Raw genomic sequence first — 20,594 nt, forward strand, 5'->3', positions numbered from 1 at the left:
TTTCATTAAAACCAAAATTGATGATTAATGCAAATAACGGCTGCAGCAGGACCCTAATAAAATCTACATGATATTGGCCATTAGAAGCAACAAATGCTGTGATATATCGAGATAGCAGAAACTTTAAAAGGAATATTTGCTGTCGTTTGCAGGCAGTATGTAAAGCTAACTGGACGGTGGAAGCAGTTGGAGTGGCGCGTGTGAAGTCCTTCAGAGAGCTCCGGCTCTGCTCTCCCTCAGAATGACCATAGTTTGGTCCACAACACATTTCTCGGTGCTCGCGGAGAGATTCCACAGCCAAGCTGCGCCTTTCATTACCGAGGCGTCGCCGGCTGTCGTCCCAGCTCACACTTCACATGCCATTGTTAAAAACGGCCCACAGGTTTCTGTGAATCAATGCCACGGTTGCTCTCCGTTACACGATGTGAGGAGAGTCAGAGAGGTGCAAGTGTCAAAGTGGAGCTCATTACGATCCCTGACGCAACAGGAAGAAACATCCTGTCGCGGCGCCCCCAAACAAACATCATGGGAAGTGACGCGCAGCTGCTTACTTTTTCAACAGCAGGATGGCGATGACACTGATGATGATGAGGATGACAGCCAGGACCGGGCCCATCACCCACAGCATCTCGGGCTGCTCCACGGTGGTGACCTGGATCAGGTCGGAGTAGGGGCTGGCGGAGAAGGTCATCTGCGGGGGGGAGGAGAGGGAGAGGAGTCGGTGAGTGCAGGAAACAGCCGTGCCTAAAAGAAGTGTCACCAAGCTGACACAGGCTCTCGCTAAACACAACTTCAAGAGGAACCACGACGTAGCTCCACTTCTTCTTCCTGGTAAAATGCCACTGCTTTGCTTATGTCATGGTGAAGAAAGAGCTGAGCCAGAAGACAAGCGTCAGCATTCTGCAGGTGATTTCTCCTCTCTCTTCTGTTCCAGAGCTTTGGGAGTGAAAGTGTGGACCTAAGATGGGTTTCCTCAGAAGGGTGGCTGGACTCTGTCTTCAGGTCGGTTCACAACCAGTCATGCTGCCAGAACTTTCAAGTCATGTTGAAAAAGTAGGTCAACCTTCTGCGCCTAGGATCGACTCGTTAGCTCCTTCCCTACCTGACGTCGACACTAGAGAAAGGCTAGTGTGTTTTTACTCTGTTTTTCAGTGAGTTTAGATATGAATTAGTGTTGCAGAGAGTCGAGACCACATCATGAATTTGAGAGCCTGACCCTGGGGTCGAGACCAAGACTGAGACCCACTAACTGCCAGTTAGTTCCAATGAAAGCAATTCATTTTATTTATTTTGAAAAAAAAATACATGTGTGTATCTGAGTGACAGATGGACTTATACTTCTGGATTCTGTGTTCAACTCTGTCTCGAGTCCTTCAACTCTTGGACTCCATACGTCTCGACTCGGCCTGGGGTTACAGTGTGTTGTTTTCATCGCTGCTGACTGCACCATTGTTGTGCTCAAATACTACTTTTTCAATAAAGTTTATTCCTCTCTGAGTCAGGGAAGCAAATCACCGACCATCATAACCAGCAGACACAACAGGAGACGGCGGCGGAAAAATCCCATCAAAATAAGAAACGCAGATTTAGTCTGAGCTCCTCCCAAAACAATCAGACCTGTGTAACATGTGACTCCACAAAAAAGAGGAGCAGGAAGCTATCGAAGGCCGGCATTTCAAAGATGGTGTCAGAGAGATGTGATGAGAGTGGAGAGAAGAAAGCAGCAGGTGAGGTCATTACCGTGCCTGCGCCGAGAGCGAGACGGCAGACGAAAACAGAAGGAAGCAGGGACGGCCAGAAAGTCCCCGGTCACTGAGATAAATGGGGGCAGCGGAGAGGACTCCTCTCTTCTTCATTAGTGCCCCCACCGTGACGCGAGGGTGCGTCGCCTCCGCGCTTGTAAATGAGATATCAGCCGGAAAGAAAACAGGCGATTCCATGTGTGGGTCGGATGAGACTGAAGTCGGATGAGAGAAAAGTGCCAGGCATCAGTCACTAGAGTGACGCGGGTCAGGGAGGCGCAGGGGTGACGGATCGCAGCCCTCAGAGGACGGGGGCTCCCAGCATGCAGCGGGACGGCGGCAGGCAGCAGTAATCTGGATCATTAGCGGCACAGCGGCCGGCGCTTCAGCACACAGGCAGATATTAATTGGAAAGATAAAGTGAGATGAGCTCAGAGAGCACCAGCGTGTGTCATATAGCTCTGTCATCGCCGCCGCCCGGGAGAACAGCAGGAACAAGGAGAATATGGTCCTGATCCTGGGAAGACATCCGCATCCTGAACCAGGCAGGAGGAGCAGGATGTTCTCCCTCTGCGGCTGCAGTTGTGCAGTGAGACGCTGACCACAACACGCCATGTTTTCAGCTCAGCGCCGCGGCGAAGCAGCTCATGCTGTAGCACACGACCGGTCGGATGGTCCCACTTGTGTTCGCTTCCTCCAATTATCAAGGAAACAAAATGTTTTTATGTGAAAGAAATACATATATTTTGATGGGGAGGATGTGCTAGGCCTGACTAGCACATTAGCATTAGTCTGTCAAATGTGTCGCTACGTACAATAAATAATGACTCAACAAAACACCTGGGTGAGTCGTATTAAACACAAAAAGATGTGTAAATAAGACTTGTTAAAATAACACGAGCGAGCAAACGCACCATAACTAGCACGCAAAACTTCGACCAGCAAACTGAATAGTCATAGTTTGGTTAAAACACAGATTCTTAAACTCCAGGCTCAAAACCGATTTTAACTTCGCAGCGCTCTTACACAACTCTACACCAACATCCAAGAGTTTGCAACACAAGATACAAGTGGCAACTCAAATGTCAACGTCTTGAAAAGATTATGACCACCAATACTTTTATTACCATTACTATTGTTTTGAATTATTTCTTTTATCTGACTCACGTGGATCTGAATCCCACACATCCAAGTGAGTCCCGCACTGGACAAGCAACAATTCAAGTGACCAAATCCAGAATGATTTGAGTGACTCAGCACAATAAAGGACAACATACTGGGTTTAGTTATCAAGATTATGCTGACAAATAACTCAGAGTGACTTTGGTGGACGTGAGTCTGTTCCACACATCTCTATTGGTAAAACCAGCCTATCACCGTGGCATGTGCCTGCTGATGCGCTAGCGCCCCCTGTGGTTGAACGGTGGCGATAACTGCACTGCGCTGTGATTTGCATTCCTCCCAGTGACTTGAAAGCCAAATCTTTCTTCAAGACAAGTCGACTTGCTTGGTGTGTCAACACCACTGTTTAGCCGGTGCACAAACACGGCGCAGCACTTCTCGCCTGAGCCGTCGCCAGTGTCCGGGTCGAAGTGTGTGGAGATAACAAGTGTTTGTCTTGGAGAAAGCCTGCGCTGATAGGGGCCGGGAGACGGAGCGAGCGAGGTGTTGCAGCGGCGTATCGACTCTGCTATCTGGCCTTGGGGCAACACAACTTCCTCCGTTAGCGCAGTCGTCCCCTGAGCTGCAGATCCGCATCTCGCAGCACAAGCACAATTGTTTCGACTTGCCATTGACCCTGCCGGCCCCGTCGCCTCTCCAAAAGTGGATTAAAGCAGCCGCGGGGGTGCGCGTCAGAAAAACAAACACCAATGCAAAGGTGCCCGCTTTGTGTCTGGCAGCTTCCCTGTGGGGACGGAGGAGCCCACACTCTCATCGCAGTTGCATGACAGGAGAAAAGACAGCGAGAGGGAGGAGGCGTCAAGTTGAGGAAGCCTTTATCTGCATGGAACAGAGACGTGGCTGCAGGGTCCGGTCTCTCCCCTACGTACGCCGACCTTTTCCTCCTTCACGCTCGTCCCCTTCACAACCCCAAAACTCCACTTTTCTCACACCGACAGGCAGAAAAACAAGCATCCTGACTTCTGCAGGCGTCGCTGCAGGGAGTCGCCCGCAGGAGCGGAAGTGACACGCGGCACAGACCTGCCGCCTTTGTGAGGGGGGGGGAAAGTTTCCCTTCAATCGACCCTCACAGACTTTTTTGGTGGGGAGAGGAAAAAAAAAAATCACCTAATTCGTTGCTGATATTGTTTGTCAAAGCCTTTTCAACTTTCAAAAGGAGACAGACTTCTATGTTTCTGAGCCCAGAGCAGCAGCAGAATTAGAGCTTGCAAAGGCAGAGAAGTGAGCGGAATATAAATGTCAGGAAACTTGTGCAGCAAAGCAAAACACCATTAACACCGACTCACCTTCCGTAGCGCTGGGAGCTGCAGCCTCCCATTCATATCGGCGCCGTCCAGAACGACGAGCGCTTCATTAGTATCAATGTTTCTTACTTAACTTAGCATTTAGATAAAGAGACTGCATCAGCTGTTTTAGCCGTCGCTCCTGCCGGCCTCACAGGTCGGATGCCAACAGAGCATTTGGTCAGCGGGCACTTCCTGCCACGGGCCCGGACCTCGCTGCTTCCTCGGGCTGTGTGACAGTTGGTGGAACCCAGAGGAGGGACGGTTCAGTGTCAAGGGGAAGCCAGAGAAAATGGCGGCGCTTTCACTGAGGTCCACGTCCAGAATGTAGACGAGGAGTTGCGTAACAGGGATGTTCAAAACGCGGCCTGGATGTCTCAGTGAAGTTTCAAACCCCACTGTCACGACGAGCCGCAGCTGCGTGACTCGGCGACGCCTCCAACAACGGCCTGTTTGTCTCTGACCCAAACGCGCTGCTCTCTCCCCAGACTTTGTCGCACATCACACGGTATTCCACGCCCCTCCCTCCCGCTCTCTTCTCCCCATTAAATGATACTGTTTATACACACCCAGCATCTATCATCCCATTTCACACTTCCCCCGGCTTGTTTACCCGCCCCAGGTTGTGAGGAGACATGAAGGCTCCCTCTCTTCCTTCCTTCTCCTCTTCCCTCCGAGCGCGACGGGCTGCCGCTGGCCGTTGATATACACGACTTATTAAACCCTGGCGGTGGTGTTTGATCCGCGCTCAGGGAGTTTGGGTGCTGCGGAGACACAAGTCATTTACTCCGGCACTTGTTGTCCTATTCTCCTGGGCCTGGTGAGGAATCTGCTGCAGGCGGCCGCCGCCACCGACTGCTGCTGCTGCATCTCGCCGCACGCGCCCACTTTCTCAAACGCCTGGTGTTTGCTAATAAACCGCTACAGTTTGGCGTCGGGGGCGACAGAAGAAACCGCACCAGAGACGTGTGCGCTGGCTTCTATCAGCTTCCTCGGAACGTGACACAGATTTTACGGTTTAATGTGTGAGGGGCGGATGACACTTACTGCTCAGGGAAGAGATGCTGCGCTACATGAAAAACCATCCCTTGTCTTAGCATCACTCAAGAGATATGACCGGGTTCAAGACATGCTGCCATTCATCAGAGCTGCCTTTGAAAGGAGAAACAGGAAGTAGCTCCTAATATTGTTCCTTTTCATTTCTGCCTCTTCATTTTCACGTCCCTTCTTTCAGTCTACCTTCAACAGCATTAGCATAGCAGCATAGAAGGTTACCAGTAAAACAAAATGGCTGACAGCCAGTGATGTCAGCAGAGTCTTCCAGCAACAATAAAACAACATAGAACGAACAGATTTTGCTTCAAAGCTCACATGAAATCTCATTTACTGCTGTGTCTTATGAAAAGATGTTTTTTTAAGACACAGTTTTTAGGTAGTTTCGAACCTAAACAAGAAGCAAATGACCCTTCAAAACCTTCCTGGATCCAGATGGAACCTCACAACACCGACACAATCTGATGATCGATTTCTCATCCCATCATCGACGCCACTAACTGAGACTTTTCGTCTCGGACTCGGCGAGTCATTTCGCCGACAGACGGACGAAGCTAAAACCTTCCTACTGGAGGTAACTACCGAGTCAATTCATTGCGATTCATCTGGGTCGGAGTTTGTCTCGCAGTGGGAGTGATCCGGTTCTGATGCTCACGGCTGAACAAAGGAGCCTGGAGATAAAGCCGCTGAGATCCGAAGAAAGAAGGCGCGTCGGCGCAGGAAAGACTCGTGTTAATTTAGAGGCGTGGAGCCGATTAATCCCTGTGATTAAGTGTAAAGGTGGGAATACGTTGAAGGAAGGAGAGCACAAAGGAGAAGACAAGTCGGAAATCTGACCCATCTGACCTTTGCCGTCTCTCAGGTGTTGGGGTTTAAGCGTGTGTTTGAAGTGGAATGGATCCCGGCCGCCCGTCACACATGCGGCGGCGCGGGGGGGGAGGCGTTTAAAAGAGTCCTTAAAGGGGACGAGGGCCGCTTCACAGGCTCTTTGGCCGAGCTTCCTCTTAACTCCAGCCGCACGAATCGATCTCCTCCGCTTCCTTTAGCGGCGCCAGCACAGACGGAGGAGAGAGGGAGAAGAAGGTGAAAGCTGAGGAGATTTGGTCTCGGACATGAAGCCGTGCCAGCCGAGGGCCCCGGCGCTGAATATGCATGTCCTGTGTTCCCCCAGAGCGAGCGGCGAGTTCACGCCGCCGCATTAGTCCTGCCGCCGCTTCTGAAGCTCCTGCATTTGCAAGGATCCCCGACTGGTCCTGCGGGCGGCGAGGACGGATCGATGGCGGCCGCGTCGCCTAACTTACGACGACTTTCATCGTTTCAGTGGCAGTAAAAGCAACAATAAAGCGCGAGCTGACATTTTGGGAAGAGTTTGGAGACGCAGGACGGGCGATAAACACGAGCAGCGCGTCAGAAAGGAGAAGAAGCGCCGCCATACTGGAGAATAACTGCTTCCATTTTCAGGGGGGAGATTATTTTCCCAGTGGGACAGGAGCTGGTGTGGGGAAGGGGAGAGAGAAATGACACAAACAAAAAGACAGAGCTCACGGAGTCATGAAAACACTTTGCCTTTGTGGCGCACAGTGATGGCAGCAGTTCAAATCAAGGCCTTTCCAGGGAAAAGAAAGTTTCTAAAAGCAAGTGAACAGAAAATCACAGAGGGAACAGCAGTCGCCTGATGATGACTCGGTGTAGAGTTGAGAGTTTGGGCGAGCGGAAGGTTATTATTATTATTATTATTCAATTACAATTTATTATTTTTTACAAATAATTCATGATTTAAATTAAGAATAAATAATGAGAAATATATCATGGGAGTTTGGTTCAATTCCAATAACAAAAAAAAATAATTAAAAAAAATGGCATAATAACAAAGTAATGAGTAAAAATATTTTTTTGGATAAAGCGTTGACATGTTTTATTGTATTATTATATTTAAATAAAATAAAAGAATAGTTTGAGTAAAAAAAAAATCTGCATAAAAAGTGTCAATATTTCTTCTCATTTTTTTCGAAGATAAATGACTCCCATTTTTTTAAGAAATTGGGGAAAAATAGGAATAATTGAAGCAACCAATAATGAAATATCTATATATTTTAAATAAATAAAAAATACATCTAAATAAATTTTAAATAATGAAAAAAGAAAGCCGCATAAAGATCTTCAAAAAAATAAAGATTTAAAAGTGCTGACAATGTTAAATGTGTAATGATAAATAAAATCTTTACCCTCAGAAAAAGTTGGTGGATAAAAATAGTAAATACTAATTTTTTAAAAAGTGGGTGATGGAGTGCTTCACTGATAGTGGGCAACACTTTTGGGCTCAACTGTATGATCGAGACGACAGGAGGAAATCAGAGTGAGTAGACCTGCTACACTAGTCATGAGCACAGAGGACGTGGATGAGGAGTTTGACCCTGTGACCTCAGCAGGGTAGTACCCCGAACAGCGGAGGAACCTCTGTGTTTTTGGACGAGCAAAGAGGGCGCCACTCACGTAGTTGGCGCTGTTGTCCGCGCCCTTGTTCCGCAGCACGGCGAGCACGAAGCAGAGGTACATCTGCTGGCTGGTCAGCGGCTTGTTGAAGAAGCCGTTGTACATCTTCTCGTCTCCGAGGGTGAAGTTGGTGGGCAGCGACGTCAGCTTGGCGGCGATGAACGGCTTGGAGGAGTCCAGGTGACGGCGGCGCCGCCTCAGCGCCGGCCCTTCGCTGGACTTCAGAAGCTGGAACAGACACAATGGTGGGATGAAGGCAGGCGCTTCAGCCAAGGTCTGTTTGGCGCCTGCGGACGCAGCTTTATTAAATGAGGGCGTCAGAGGGAGGAGACAATGAACTGCTTGGTGTGTAATGAGTCCAGCAGCGGCGCTGGCTGCCTCCTGCAGGGAGCAGAAACAATAACAAACTCCACCAAGTCCAGCCAGGAGTCGGGTCTAAGCGCTGCTATTAATATTCAGCGCCGACTCTCCTGCGCACCATGCAGCTTCTATGCAACACAGCCAGGAAGAGGCCATAAATCTCACTTAAATATCGCACACCAACTCAGCTGTTTGATCAAAGAGCAAGGAGCAACAAATATTAACTTCCCTTTTCAAAATTACCCTAAAATGTTTACCTTTCAATTCAGCCAATCGGTGAACAGCTTAATGGAAAAAAATATTGAAAAATAATGTGACAAAAGAATAAAAAATTATATATTTTATTTTGCTATTGAAAAAAGAAAAGTTTTTTTTTAAAATGCCATTTTAAATCTCTCGATATGACAATATATATAATTATTGACGTTAAAAATGACTGAATTGTTTGTTCTATTTTTTTTTATTCTAAATGTATTATTAAAAATTATTATTTAAAAATTACCCTAAATATGTTTACCTTCCAATTCAGCTAATTAGTGATCAATGAACAGCTTGCTAGAAAAAATATTGAAAAATAATTTGACAAAAGAAAAAAAAAAGTTCTTTTATTATTGAATTTTTTTTAATACCATTTTAAATCTCTTGATGTGACAATATATTTTTAAAATAATTATTGGCTTTATAAATGACTGAATATTTTTTATTTTTATTTTTCACTATTTAAAAATTACCCTAAAAATGTTTACCTTCCAAATGAGCCAAATAGCGATAGTAGAAAAAATATGTAAAAATCATTTGACAAAAGAATAAAGAATATATATTTTCTTCTATTTTGTTTGGAAAATTTCTTATGATCATATCAATAAAAAAAAAAAAAATCACAAGAAAGCCTCACAAGAAAGAAAAAAATATTAGAAACGACAACAACAAAAACAATAATAATAACTTCTCAGAAAATCTATCAACCATGACAGTAGTTGGTCATTTTTTCACATTTGCTTTGGCTCTCAGACCCACATTAGCGTTTCCTGGGCGCCAGCTGCTTCTGTCTGTGGACCGTCTGTCCAATTAGGACACTTCCCACCTGCCCCACTGAGTCACTGTTCCCAGTCCCGCCCGGAGGACCCGGATAATTAGCTACACTTCCTGCCCGGCTGGAGCTGGAGACGCTGACGCTGACCTCTGACCCCCGCCCATTAACCACTCAGCCACCAGCTGGCAGGCTCACCTCGTCCAGGTCCATCTCGTCGGGGTTGGTCCACTGCCTGGCCTGGGAGACCGGCACCACCACCACGTAGTACCACCTGTCAGGAGAGGGGAGGGCGGCGGTCAGACAAGCGGCGCTGGAGGAGCCGCTGGAAAAGGTGCCCGGCTGAGAGCTCACCTGACGCTGGTGGTGGTCTGGACCTTGGGGAGTTTGATGGTCATCTTGCCGCCGTGAGCCTGGTGGGTGCTGTACATGGGCTTGGTCTTGATGAGGTCGGGGGCCGTGCGCACGGACACCTGCTGCTGCAGACCCCCGGCCATGTTGCCGCGGCTGATCAGCACGAAGGAGTAGTCGGTGTCCGGCTCCAGCTGCGAGATCAGCTTCCTCTTCCGGTCGCCGTGGACCTCCACGCTCTGCTGGTTGTACAGGATCTGTGGGAGGAAACCAGAGCGCAGACACGTCATGTTCTCGCCTGGACCATCAGGGGAGCGAGGCCGGATCACAGCCTGGAGAAGGAGCTCTGCAGTTGTCACTCAAACTGGCTCCTTCTGGATCACTGTGAATCTCATTGGACGTCGAGACAGTGGGGGGGCGGGTCACTCCGTTGTTCTTCTTAATGTGTTTTCACGAGTCATGTGACCTCAATTACGAGGAGCTTGAGTGAGTCACAGTTTCCATGGACAGTTTTATTTTGGGTTCTACAACTTCATTGATAACAATATTTAAGTCTTAAACTAAAATGACACAGAAAATATTTCATTAGAAATTCATTAATAAATAAAACAACTTTCAGCTGTTCAAATTTATTCCTAATCAGAGAGTACATTAAATATACTTAATAAAATAAAATAATTTTAAATGATTATTTTAGACTAAAAATGAAATAATTTCAAACTTTTAGAAAAAAACAAGATTTTTAAACTATTTACTTTTTAAACTATTTAAAAATGTAAATTTATTTGTACAAAAAAAAGTACAAAAATCAATGTGAAGTTGAATATTTTTTTCATTATTTTCCCATTGTAATTACAAAAAAAAGAAAACTAGATTTATTTAATGTTCCAAGATATATTCCAGACATGAATATTAATATTAAAATATGCTTGTTCGAACAACATATTTTTTATACCAATTTAAATTACTTGATGTGACAACAATATATTCGTAAATTCATGTTATAAACTGTATTGTTGACTGTATTGTTCATTTTAAATCCAACAAAAAAAAAAAATCAATATTATTTTAAATTAGATTAAAACCTTGTAGTAAACTTTGAAACATAAATAAAACATCTCTGATTTTTCAGAAATACATGTCTGATTCTGCAAAATACGAAACCATAACTGCAATATTTACCAGTTAAACCAATAAATGGCTCCCATAAATAACATAGTGTCTTATTTACTTGTGTTCCAACTGTCTCAATGAAGTGTGTGGGGGGACACCCTGGACAGCAGACACAGACAGAGACACCCACTGGCAGGTCAATTCACCTTGAACGGAGTCTGAGCCTTGTAGTTGGGAGGAAGGTCCCAGGTGAGCAGGACGGAGGTCTTCATCACAGCCTTCACACCGAAGTTCAACGTGGGGAAATCTGGAAGGAAGGAGGCGCCACATCCTGCGGTTAGCGACGACGGTGAAGCCGACTGTAATCCCAGTGTGTCAACACCAACACGCTGTAAACCAAGCCAGCGCGGCGCACTCTGGCAAAGCGTGAGCCTCAGGCAGCTTCATGGAAACATCCATAATCGTATTCACGCCTTTAAATATAACCTGCTCTCCAGCGCCTCCTATTTTTAACACTTCTGCTGGAGGACGCAACAGATCCGCCAGATTAGCTCGGCGCTAGTGGGCGGAGCCTCCATCTGGAAATAGCCCCCCACGCACAATGAAAGGTAAGAATCCGGAGACGAACATCAAGTCATGTGACCACAGCGTGAAACCAGATTAGCGCTCTATAAATCAATAAGCCGTGTTGAATCGTGAACTTGGCGAGGAAAACAGGCGCTTTGTGTGAAAAGGAAGGAACCGCTTTGGCGGCGTGCGTGAGCGTGTCGCTAGCATGACTCAGCAGTTTAGCCCACATTTGCATCGTCAATTAAATTTCAATTTTAGAACCTGTCATCTGCAGCTTTGCTAGCAATGCTAACATTAGCATCCCACAGCGAAAGAGTAAAGATGAATAGGCATAAAATACATGTCATATCAGTTCAAATAAATAAATAAAATTAAGTAATTACTTTTTTAAAAAATCACCTAAGAACCTTGTGCAACATGACGATGTTAAAATGAAGAACATTTTCAAACAATAAACGATGACACTGGAATTATTTAAAATGAAAAGGTAAATCATTTTAAACTTTTAGAAAAAACATGATTTTTACTCGAAAAACAATTTAAAACAATTTTGTATATATTCCAGATATGAATAAGATGTTTGACAGAACAACATTAAAAAAGAAAAAACAAAAACCTTGTTTTTAAATACAAATTTGATTCTCTCGAGTTGGAAAGCCAATGACGCTCAATTAAAATTTAAATCATTTTAAACTTTTACAAAAAAAAAGATATATTTATACTCTTTACCTGAAAAAAGTAAACAAATTTATTTTTTTTGTACAAAAAAAAAAATCTTTTTTCATTACTTTCCCATTCTGATTAGAAAAAAATGTAATATTCAAAGCTATGTTCCAGATATGAATATTAATATTAAAAGATGTTTGATGGAACAACATGTAAAAAAAAATGTATAAAATGAAATGAAAAAGAAGAGAATCAAACGCGGTTGGTGTGTGTGTGTGTGTGTGGGGGGGTGTCTTACCGTTGGACATGGTCCGGCTCTGGATGCTGGGGCTCAGGGGGCCGCCCCCCTTGCTGGTGAAGGCCTGCACCCTGATGTCGTAGGTGGTGTCGGGGTTGAGGCCGTGGATGGTGATGTTGGTGTGCGCGGTGCGGTTGGTGCTGTTCCGCTGGCTGTTGATGTCCCGGTAGACCACCACGTAGTGGAGGATCTTGCCGTTGCGCTCGGCCAGCAGGGGGGGCTCCCAGGTGAGCTGGGTGCTGGACTGGGTCAGACCGGTCACCTGCAGGTTGAGGGGGTAGCCCGTGGGCACGTCCTCAGCCGTGGTGATCTCCTTCACGTAGGCTTCGCCGATGCCGGCGCGGTTCCTGGCGCTGAGGCGGAAGACGTAGGTGGCGCCCTTGTGCAGCCCGGTGACGGTGAAGTGCTCGTCCACCTTGCGCAGCTCGCGGGACACGTAGCTGTCGTCGTCGGTGCGCTTGTACTGCAGCTGGTAGCCCATCAGCTCGCCCACCATCTCCTTCGGAGGCTGCCACTGGACCAGCGCCGTGTTCTCCGTGGTGGTGCTGATGATCATGGAGGGCTTCCCCGGGACTGGGTGTCACAACAGGAGACTCCACTTCAACACACGCGGCGTCAACACCAGTCAGATATTGATGGTATAATGAATGAACTGAGAATGGATTTTGTTTACTCGATTTGACTTTATCGAAATTCTATTTCTGTTTCTTGTCCTCAGGAAATAAAACTAATTCAATACATTTAAAAAAGTGTAATGGTTTCATTAATTTTCACTGACTCTTTTTAGCTTATATTATTATTATTTTTTTATTTTGTAATGAATAATCATTGATAAAAATAAATACATTAATTGGCATATTTTATTTTATGTTATTTTATACTTAGACTGTAATTCATGCCAAAGATTTATATTTAAAAATAATATGCCATATCATCATTAAATATAATAATATTGTATTATATTAATAAAACATGGAAAGTTACCAAATTGCATCATAATAAAAAATATTAATATTTATTTACAAAATGATTCATTTAATAATAATAGAATATGTTAACATTCCAGTTCAGGAATTGAAACAATGACCTGACAGTTCAAACGTGCTGATAATCGTTGGAGGTCAACACAACACAAGTAGAAGAGTCAGGTGGTCGTAATGTTTTGACCTGCTAGCACACATTTTATCAAGAGCATAAAGGGTCTGGAGCAGAGGTGGCGCTGGACTCTCACCCGCCCCGGTGGTGGTGATGACTTTGGCTTTGCTTCTGGCTCCGTCTCCCTTGGTGGTGTAGGCCGCCACGGTCACCGAGTACGTGGTCTCGGACTGCAGCCCGGCGATGACGGCCTCCTGCCAGACGGGGGCAGAGTCAGAGGTTAGGAGTGATCAGCCTGCCTGGATGGGAAGCGCCTCGCCAGCGAAAACACACCGACACACACACACAAAACCCGCAACCTCAGATTAAACACCCCTCACTTCCGTCGCTCCGTGGATTTGGGCCTAAAACAAGAGCGTTAAAACACACAACACGGCAGCGGGAACTTTCCTCGGCGGAGGAAAACTCCAGCTGCCATTTTGACCCGGAAACCAGCCAGCGCCGCCGCTGCGTCCGTGTCCACGCCCGTGGCACCGTCCGGAACCGGTGAGGTCCGAACAGAAAGTGACGTGGATCTGGTTGAGAGTGTTCACAGCTCCACAGCAGGAAGCCAGACTTGGTTCTGGGAGCGGTGGGCGTGAACACGGACGCAGGCTGAACAACACGTGGACACAGACGCACGCACGCACACCACCCGGCACTTACTTCACCAGGCAGCACACTCGTGAACACACACACACACTGCCAGATATACGTCGCTAATTAGCGCCGGCAGCGTTTGGATCGGGAGCCGAGGCCACGGAGAGGAGCAGCGCCGGCAGCCTTCCTGCCGCAGACCCGCCGTATCCATGATGTCATCGCTGGGGTGAGGCTCAGGATTTAAAGCACACGACACACGTGTATGACTCGTCTCTACAGATGGATGCTTTTCTGAAGCATAGCTACTCATGACTCATTTACATCGAACAAATTCAATGTCAATTATTATTTCAAATATGGAATATTTCCATTATTTTAGGACAGTGGTCCCATCATGGGCTCCCTTTTTTATTCAAAACAAATCAAGATTTATTCATAATACTAGAGTTTTTTGAGAATCTTGTATTATTAATATTTTAAACATGAAAGACTAAGACAAACAGATTTTTTGATTTTTTTAATTTTTTAAAAAATATATTAGTATTATTTGTTAGATATTTTTTTTGTAATTTTAAAGTTTCCTATTTTTACTTTTTTAAGAGACATAAAATGTTGACAGCGAAACATTAGCCAAGCCGAATTTTACAATTTTAATGACGTCATATTTCATGAAATAACTAAAATTTTAGTGAATCAATTTTAATAAAATATATTATACAACTTGTATTTAATTAATATACATGTTTTCATTTTTATTTTAACAACTTAATAAAATATCAGTTTTATTTCTTAATTAATCCAGTTTATCCATTTTTCATTTTTTTATTAAGAATTTCCCCCAAAACTTTCATCTTGAAAGAAAAAAAACTGATTAATTTAATAAATTTTATTTACATTTTATAATAAGATTTTATGTACATTTTAATTATTTTATATACGTTTCCTAACTTTATTGCTATTTTTTTCACATTATGTTTATTTGTCTTCATCTATTTATTACACCATGATATTATTAACTCATATGTATATTTGTCAGAATTAAATCAAATGAAACGTTTTTTTTAATATTCAGCTCTTCACTTCCAAACTAGAGTCAGTGAGGCCATAAATTGGACGAAAACCACCTGATTGTATTAAACCAAGCAACTAAATATTTATATTTTTAAATAGAAAATATTCAAGTCCTTGATAGAATGACACAGTTTAGCTGTGCTGAAAGACCGCGAGGTGCGCTTGGGTCACCAGGAGCCGGCAGCTTCTCAGACTCACACCACACACACTGCAAACCACACGCAAAATCCGAACACAACCCCAAAACAAGCTGCACCCTCAAACAGCGGAGGGGAGCCGGCGTGGGCCCTGCGGAGGGAGAGGAAGCCGACAGCACACATGAGGTTACTCACATGCTCGGTGGACTCGTCAATATTCCACTGATGGGAGAGAAGACAGGACACATGGCCGGGAGACAGATGAGTCACACACAACAACAGACAGTGAAAAAAAAAAGAGCTTTTTTTTCACTCTTAACTTGAATGTCGAGTCAGCATTCGGGAAGAAGGAAGAGCCTCGTATCATCTGTTCATTGTGAGCTAAAGGAGGTTAGCGGCGAGCATCGGCGAGCGAATTATGAATGGAAGGAGTGAGCGGGAATAGATATTTTAAATAGACTTTGAATTCTATTTGTTAGATGCAAAACCTAGCCACATTGCTAGGTTTTGTTTAATCAGTTTAGCTTAACTTAGCTACACTTCAGTTGTACGTTAGCACCTCAATTTACAATATTTAATCAGCATTTTGAATGACACTGTTTTTCTATATTTGTTATGATATATTTTTGATGTAATTACAAAAGTACTTCTTTAAAAAACATTTTTAAGCTATTAGCAGTTAGCTTCCTTCTCAGTTTCTCAGCTGGTTAACTACAGCTCGGTCGCTCTGTGACGCGGCTACAAAGATCAGATACTACGACGGCACCTGACGGCATCACCCGAGATCTCCGATTGGTGGGTCAACATCGCTGGCGTCGACAGCGATAGTCCCGTTTGTAAAGAAGACTCAGCACCTGAACGCAGCATCTTAATCTCCGGCTGGTTAGTCCAAGGGCCGGTAAAGGCTTGGTTCGACCGCTGGTTACTTTTGAAGGAACAGACGATAGATACGTGGCACACAGAGAGGCAGGAAAGAGAGGGAGGTCATTGAAAAAGCTACATTTGGTGGATGACACGCCGCCGTGTGTAGCACACTCTCATCCCTTACTTAAAACCAGTTCATTATATCCTAATACGGCGGCCTGATGATCTGGCGGCGCTTGGCCCAGTGACTCCTGCTGGAGAGAGACCGTTCTGCTGCTCAGAAGCGGCACCACTGCGGCGCCCGTGACATCGAGCGGCACTGGAGCAGAACGCCACTGTTGGCATTTACCGGCCGAGAGCAGAGTTCAGTGACGGACGTAACAAGGAACAGGGAGGATGACAGCGCTGACACTGATGAGGGCCAAGAGAAGGGGGTGAGCAGGGGGGCTCATGACATGCAATTTTGTTTTACAATTAGGGCGACGGCGGCTTCTGAAGCCGGCGCCACGAGGAAGGCGCGACGGTCGTCGGTGGCAAGCAATTATACGGAACATGATGGAAGGAGGGAGTCGGGTGATGGAGGCCAACGGGCCGGGGACTGTACTTAACCATCACCGATTCTAATTTAATGGTTGGTCACCTCGTACCTGTGCCGACGCCACGACAGTGGGAACACATCTGGAGCACGGACGCCGCAGTGTCGACCTGCTTTGCCCCAAATGATTTCTGTCAGAGAGACGAGTAAGCGGGAGCTGAGGAAGCACACTTCCCCTTGGGTTTCTACCTTCTCTCCTTCAAAGCTTCACTCCTCACTTCCCCTCTCATGTTTTCCATGTCTCACCCACTCTTTACCTTCTTCCTGAGTTCTTCCTCTGCTTCACCCTCTCCTCTCTTTTCTTTCTTTCAGCCTCGTTCTTTCTTTGCTTCCTCCTCTCCAGGCCCTTTGCCTTATTTACTTTTGTCTCCCCATATTCCCCCCTTCAGTCCACTTTCCTCTTTCTTCCTCCCTCCGTTCTTCATTCACTTCTTTTCTTTCTTTCCTTTATGAAATGTTTTCCAATTCTTCTGCCTTGATTTCCTCCTTTCAATTCTTTCTTACCATGTATTGTTTTTCTTTCATAGTTGTCTTCTGTATCATCTACCTCTCTTCCATGTCTTCCTCCCTTTCCCTTTCTCTGCTTCCATTCTTCACCTCCTTCTTTTTCTACAGTCCATTCTCTGGTTTACTTCTGTCTTCCATCACTTCCTGTTCTCTTTCCATAACTTTCTTCTGTCCACATACGTCAATTCACTATTTATTCTTTAGCTCTTCATTAGCTCCACCTCTTCCAGACCTTCTCTCTCACGTTCACGTTCTCTCCCTCTCTCTCTCTTCTGTCTGCATTCTTTTGAGGAGGAGAGCAGGAAGGAAAGCTTTCTCCTCGTCTTTCATCCCAGGTGTGTGTGAGTCAGTGTTCTTCTCCTCCTGCTGAGCGTGTTTGCACACGTCCCTTGTTTTCTCACCAGTGAGAAGTGAAGCGAGTCACAGAGTGTGTGGCCTCGGCTGCAGGTCCGTGCAGGTCGACCCGTTCGGGTCGCCGACGACTCAGCCGAGTGTAACCCATCCGCACGCAAGCGTCTTGAATTACTCAGCGCAGCAAGTGCGGTGTGAGGCCGTGGGAACGCAGAGAGCGGGAAGCCGCTCCCGCTGCCAGCCAGCCGCTCGGCTACGTCCCAAATTAGAGCCGGCGGATGTTGTGCGGAGTCGTCGGAGTTGCGAGCGGGTTCAGGCCCAGTTCAGGTTCGGAGTCAAGTTGAGCGTGACGGCACGAGCCGGCAGGTGGGCGAGCGGCGAACGGGCCGGCCGACTGTCAGGAGCGAGCCGGCGAGGTTTCGGAGGATGAGCTCGTGATGCCTGTCAGAGATGATGCCAGACGTTTGTCGGAAACTCGGAGGAGAAATCAAACACGAGCCTCAGACACGAGTCGCTCCCGTGCCAGTTCAGAAGAGTTTCCTCTCTCTTTGCTTCACACCTTTAATACTTCTCCTTCCTTCACGTGTCTTTCTCTGGAACAGCATTCGTCACCTTCACTTCAGATCCTTTCCCGTCTCCCATTACTTTGCCTGGCTTTCTTTTCTTCCACTCCCTTCTTCCTTCATTTTTTTCTATCAATTTTCCTTCTCTTGTTTCTTGACCTCCCCGTCCTCCCTCCCTTTCTTCCACCTCTCTACTCTCTTCTAATTACCTCCTTATTTCCTCTTTTGTTTTCCCTTTTCTCTTCTGTCTTTATTTTGATCTACTTTTCACCATTCTCTTCAACATCACTCCTTTCTCTCCCTCTCTTCTACCTTTCCTCATTTCAACCTTCACTCTATCTTCACACTCCTTTCAATAAATCACGTCTTTCTCTTCATCCTTCCTCCTGTTTCCCTCCTCCTTTCATTCCTTTTTCCTTCCATATGTCTACGATAAAGCTGAAAGCTTCTCTCACATGTTGAGTTATCAGTTCCTGCTCTCTCGTCCTCCGAGCAGCAATTTTTGAGATTTAAGATATTCATGACTCTCGCTGAAGGATTAGGACTGATCCGAGAGTCGCCCGTCGCACGTGAAGGATAGGAGCGCTCACTTATGAACCCGCTAGCTAGCGACCAAAAGATTCCTCACGGAGAGATGGACCAGGACGTCCAGAGAGGAGAAGGGAGAGGCAGGTGTCACACACAGAAGCAGTGGAGGTGGAGGTGGGCGGGGCCTACCTGAGCCTCGGGCAGAGCCACGTCCATGATGTTGGGCTGTCCGCGCGGCTCGCCGTTCTCCAGCCGCGAGAAGATGACTTGGTAGCCTCGGATCTGGCCGTGCTGCTTCAGCTGCAGCGGTGGCTTCCAGGAGACGCGGATGGCGGTGGAGTTGAGAGCCTCGACCTCCAGCTTCCTAGGGGGCGCTCCGGGCACTGGGGGACAAGAGAGGCCGGGATCAGACCAGAGCGGGAGACGGAGGGCTCGAGGTGACCCCATCTCAGGTGGTAGATCATTCAGAGTCAGTCGAGTGGGTCAATCCTTGCTTCTCCACTGAGTCTTTCGGTACAACTCAGACCATCATATTTGTTTTCAGGGTGACAGAGCGCCCCCTAGTGGAGACAACAAGGTCATTCTTGACTAAGCGTCATGAGTAGTGCCTGACAAATCGCTGACTGCACTCAGCTGTGACTCGCTCCGACATTTGTCCAGGTTTAACTCCCAACGAAAATATGACTGCGCCTTCATTCTGGCTAGCTGGTTGCTAACACGTGAGCGCTAACAGTGACTCACTGCACTTGTGCATAACAACATCTAAACCTCGCGTTGACAACAAACAGCTGAATTTTGGGTCACGGTGTTTCCTTCGCCAAACTGGGTCACCAAATTTTGGGCGCACATGTAGCATGGTTTCTTATTTCTGTTCCGGTCCCACAGGAGTCGGAGCAGACCGGCGGCTGCTATTCTCTTCATTTTAGTCTGGAATTAACCAGCGCCGACTTCAAACGCATTAATTATAGAAAAGTCTCTCTGAGGAACATCTGCGCTCCATCACACCCAAAACAAATGTGAGCAGAGAAAACAGGGAGAGTGACAGATGAGAAGTTGAGCTCCACGTGAGCTCACCAACAGATACACAGAGGAGGAGGAGGAGGAGGAGACTGGGCTCCAGTGGTCGCCATGAGGACGGAGAAATGTCACGAGAGTGAGGAGGGAAACTCACTCCCAGGTTTCAACACAAGCAGCAAAGACAGGAGGGAATCTTCCATGACACAAGCACTTTTCACTCAGAGAGAAAAAACATATATTATCATTATTATTATCATTATGGTCGACAAATGCAGATTGAAATCACCATAAAATAAAATTATAAATAAATATATATTTGTGATCATAATAATACTTGTGTGGATGATTTCATGTACTAAAGGTAATCAGACAATAAATCTTTAATAAATATTTTTTACATATATTTTGATAATTTAATATATTTAAATTAAATACACAGCACTATATATAATCAGTCTTATAAAGAAAATTGTAAAATACATATTGGTATTTTATTAATATCATAAATATTTTTCTTAAATTGTTTAGTTTTGCATCACAATACAGCAGCATGTTGACTGGCATCTCAGATAGAAAACACAGTGAAACACATTGGAAGTTGAAGTCAGCAACAAGAGGCTGTAAGTTGAGGAGATGTTAGTGAGGGAAAAGGATTCTGGTTATTCAGATGAAACAGCGGTCTGATCCGCTCAGACGGAGCACCGAGGAAGAGGAGGAGGAGGAAGAGCAGCCGAGGACAGAGCGGACCACCACACTCAACATACCGTCCTCCTTGGTTCTCATCCTGACCGGGGGGCTCTCGGGCCCGGGGCCCACGTCAGTGTGCGCCCTCACCCACACCTGATACTCGGTCCACTTCTCCAGGTCGTCCAGCACGTAGCTGGTGGCGTCGGCCCCGATGCCGCTCACCTCGTGGCGCTGCGTGTCTTCCCCCGCCAGCGCCTGGTAGCTCACCGTGTAGCGCACGATGGCGCCGTGGCGGCTGGCGGCCGGCGGCGCCACCCAACTCACCATGAGTCGGGTGGAGCTGAGGCTGAGCAGCTGGACGTCCTGAGGGGGGGCGGAGGGAGCTGTGGGGGGAGGAGG

At 46.2% G+C, this 20,594-nt stretch overlaps 1 protein-coding gene across 20 annotated transcripts in view; it reads right to left on the bottom strand.

Annotated features, from left to right (window-relative positions):
* LOC128769236 (receptor-type tyrosine-protein phosphatase F) overlaps positions 1-20,594 on the bottom strand; it is a 160,064-nt gene that overhangs the window by 22,818 nt on the left and 116,652 nt on the right. For 9 of the 20 annotated variants that reach the window (XM_053882746.1, XM_053882745.1, XM_053882748.1 and 6 more), the window contains 10 exons: positions 20,273-20,578; positions 18,681-18,874; positions 15,279-15,305; positions 13,373-13,490; positions 12,142-12,714; positions 10,814-10,914; positions 9,498-9,751; positions 9,342-9,417; positions 7,754-7,981; positions 552-691 (listed from right to left, as the gene is read on the bottom strand). In XM_053882746.1, coding sequence (XP_053738721.1) covers positions 552-691; positions 7,754-7,981; positions 9,342-9,417; positions 9,498-9,751; positions 10,814-10,914; positions 12,142-12,714; positions 13,373-13,490; positions 15,279-15,305; positions 18,681-18,874; positions 20,273-20,578 — 2,017 coding nt within the window. The remainder of the gene's footprint in view (positions 1-551; positions 692-7,753; positions 7,982-9,341; positions 9,418-9,497; positions 9,752-10,813; positions 10,915-12,141; positions 12,715-13,372; positions 13,491-15,278; positions 15,306-18,680; positions 18,875-20,272; positions 20,579-20,594) is intronic. The other 11 variants (XM_053882755.1, XM_053882762.1, XM_053882753.1 and 8 more) reach the window with 3 other exon arrangements.

This window comes from Synchiropus splendidus, chromosome 13, assembly GCF_027744825.2.
Source record: "Synchiropus splendidus isolate RoL2022-P1 chromosome 13, RoL_Sspl_1.0, whole genome shotgun sequence".
NCBI lineage: Eukaryota > Metazoa > Chordata > Actinopteri > Syngnathiformes > Callionymidae > Synchiropus > Synchiropus splendidus.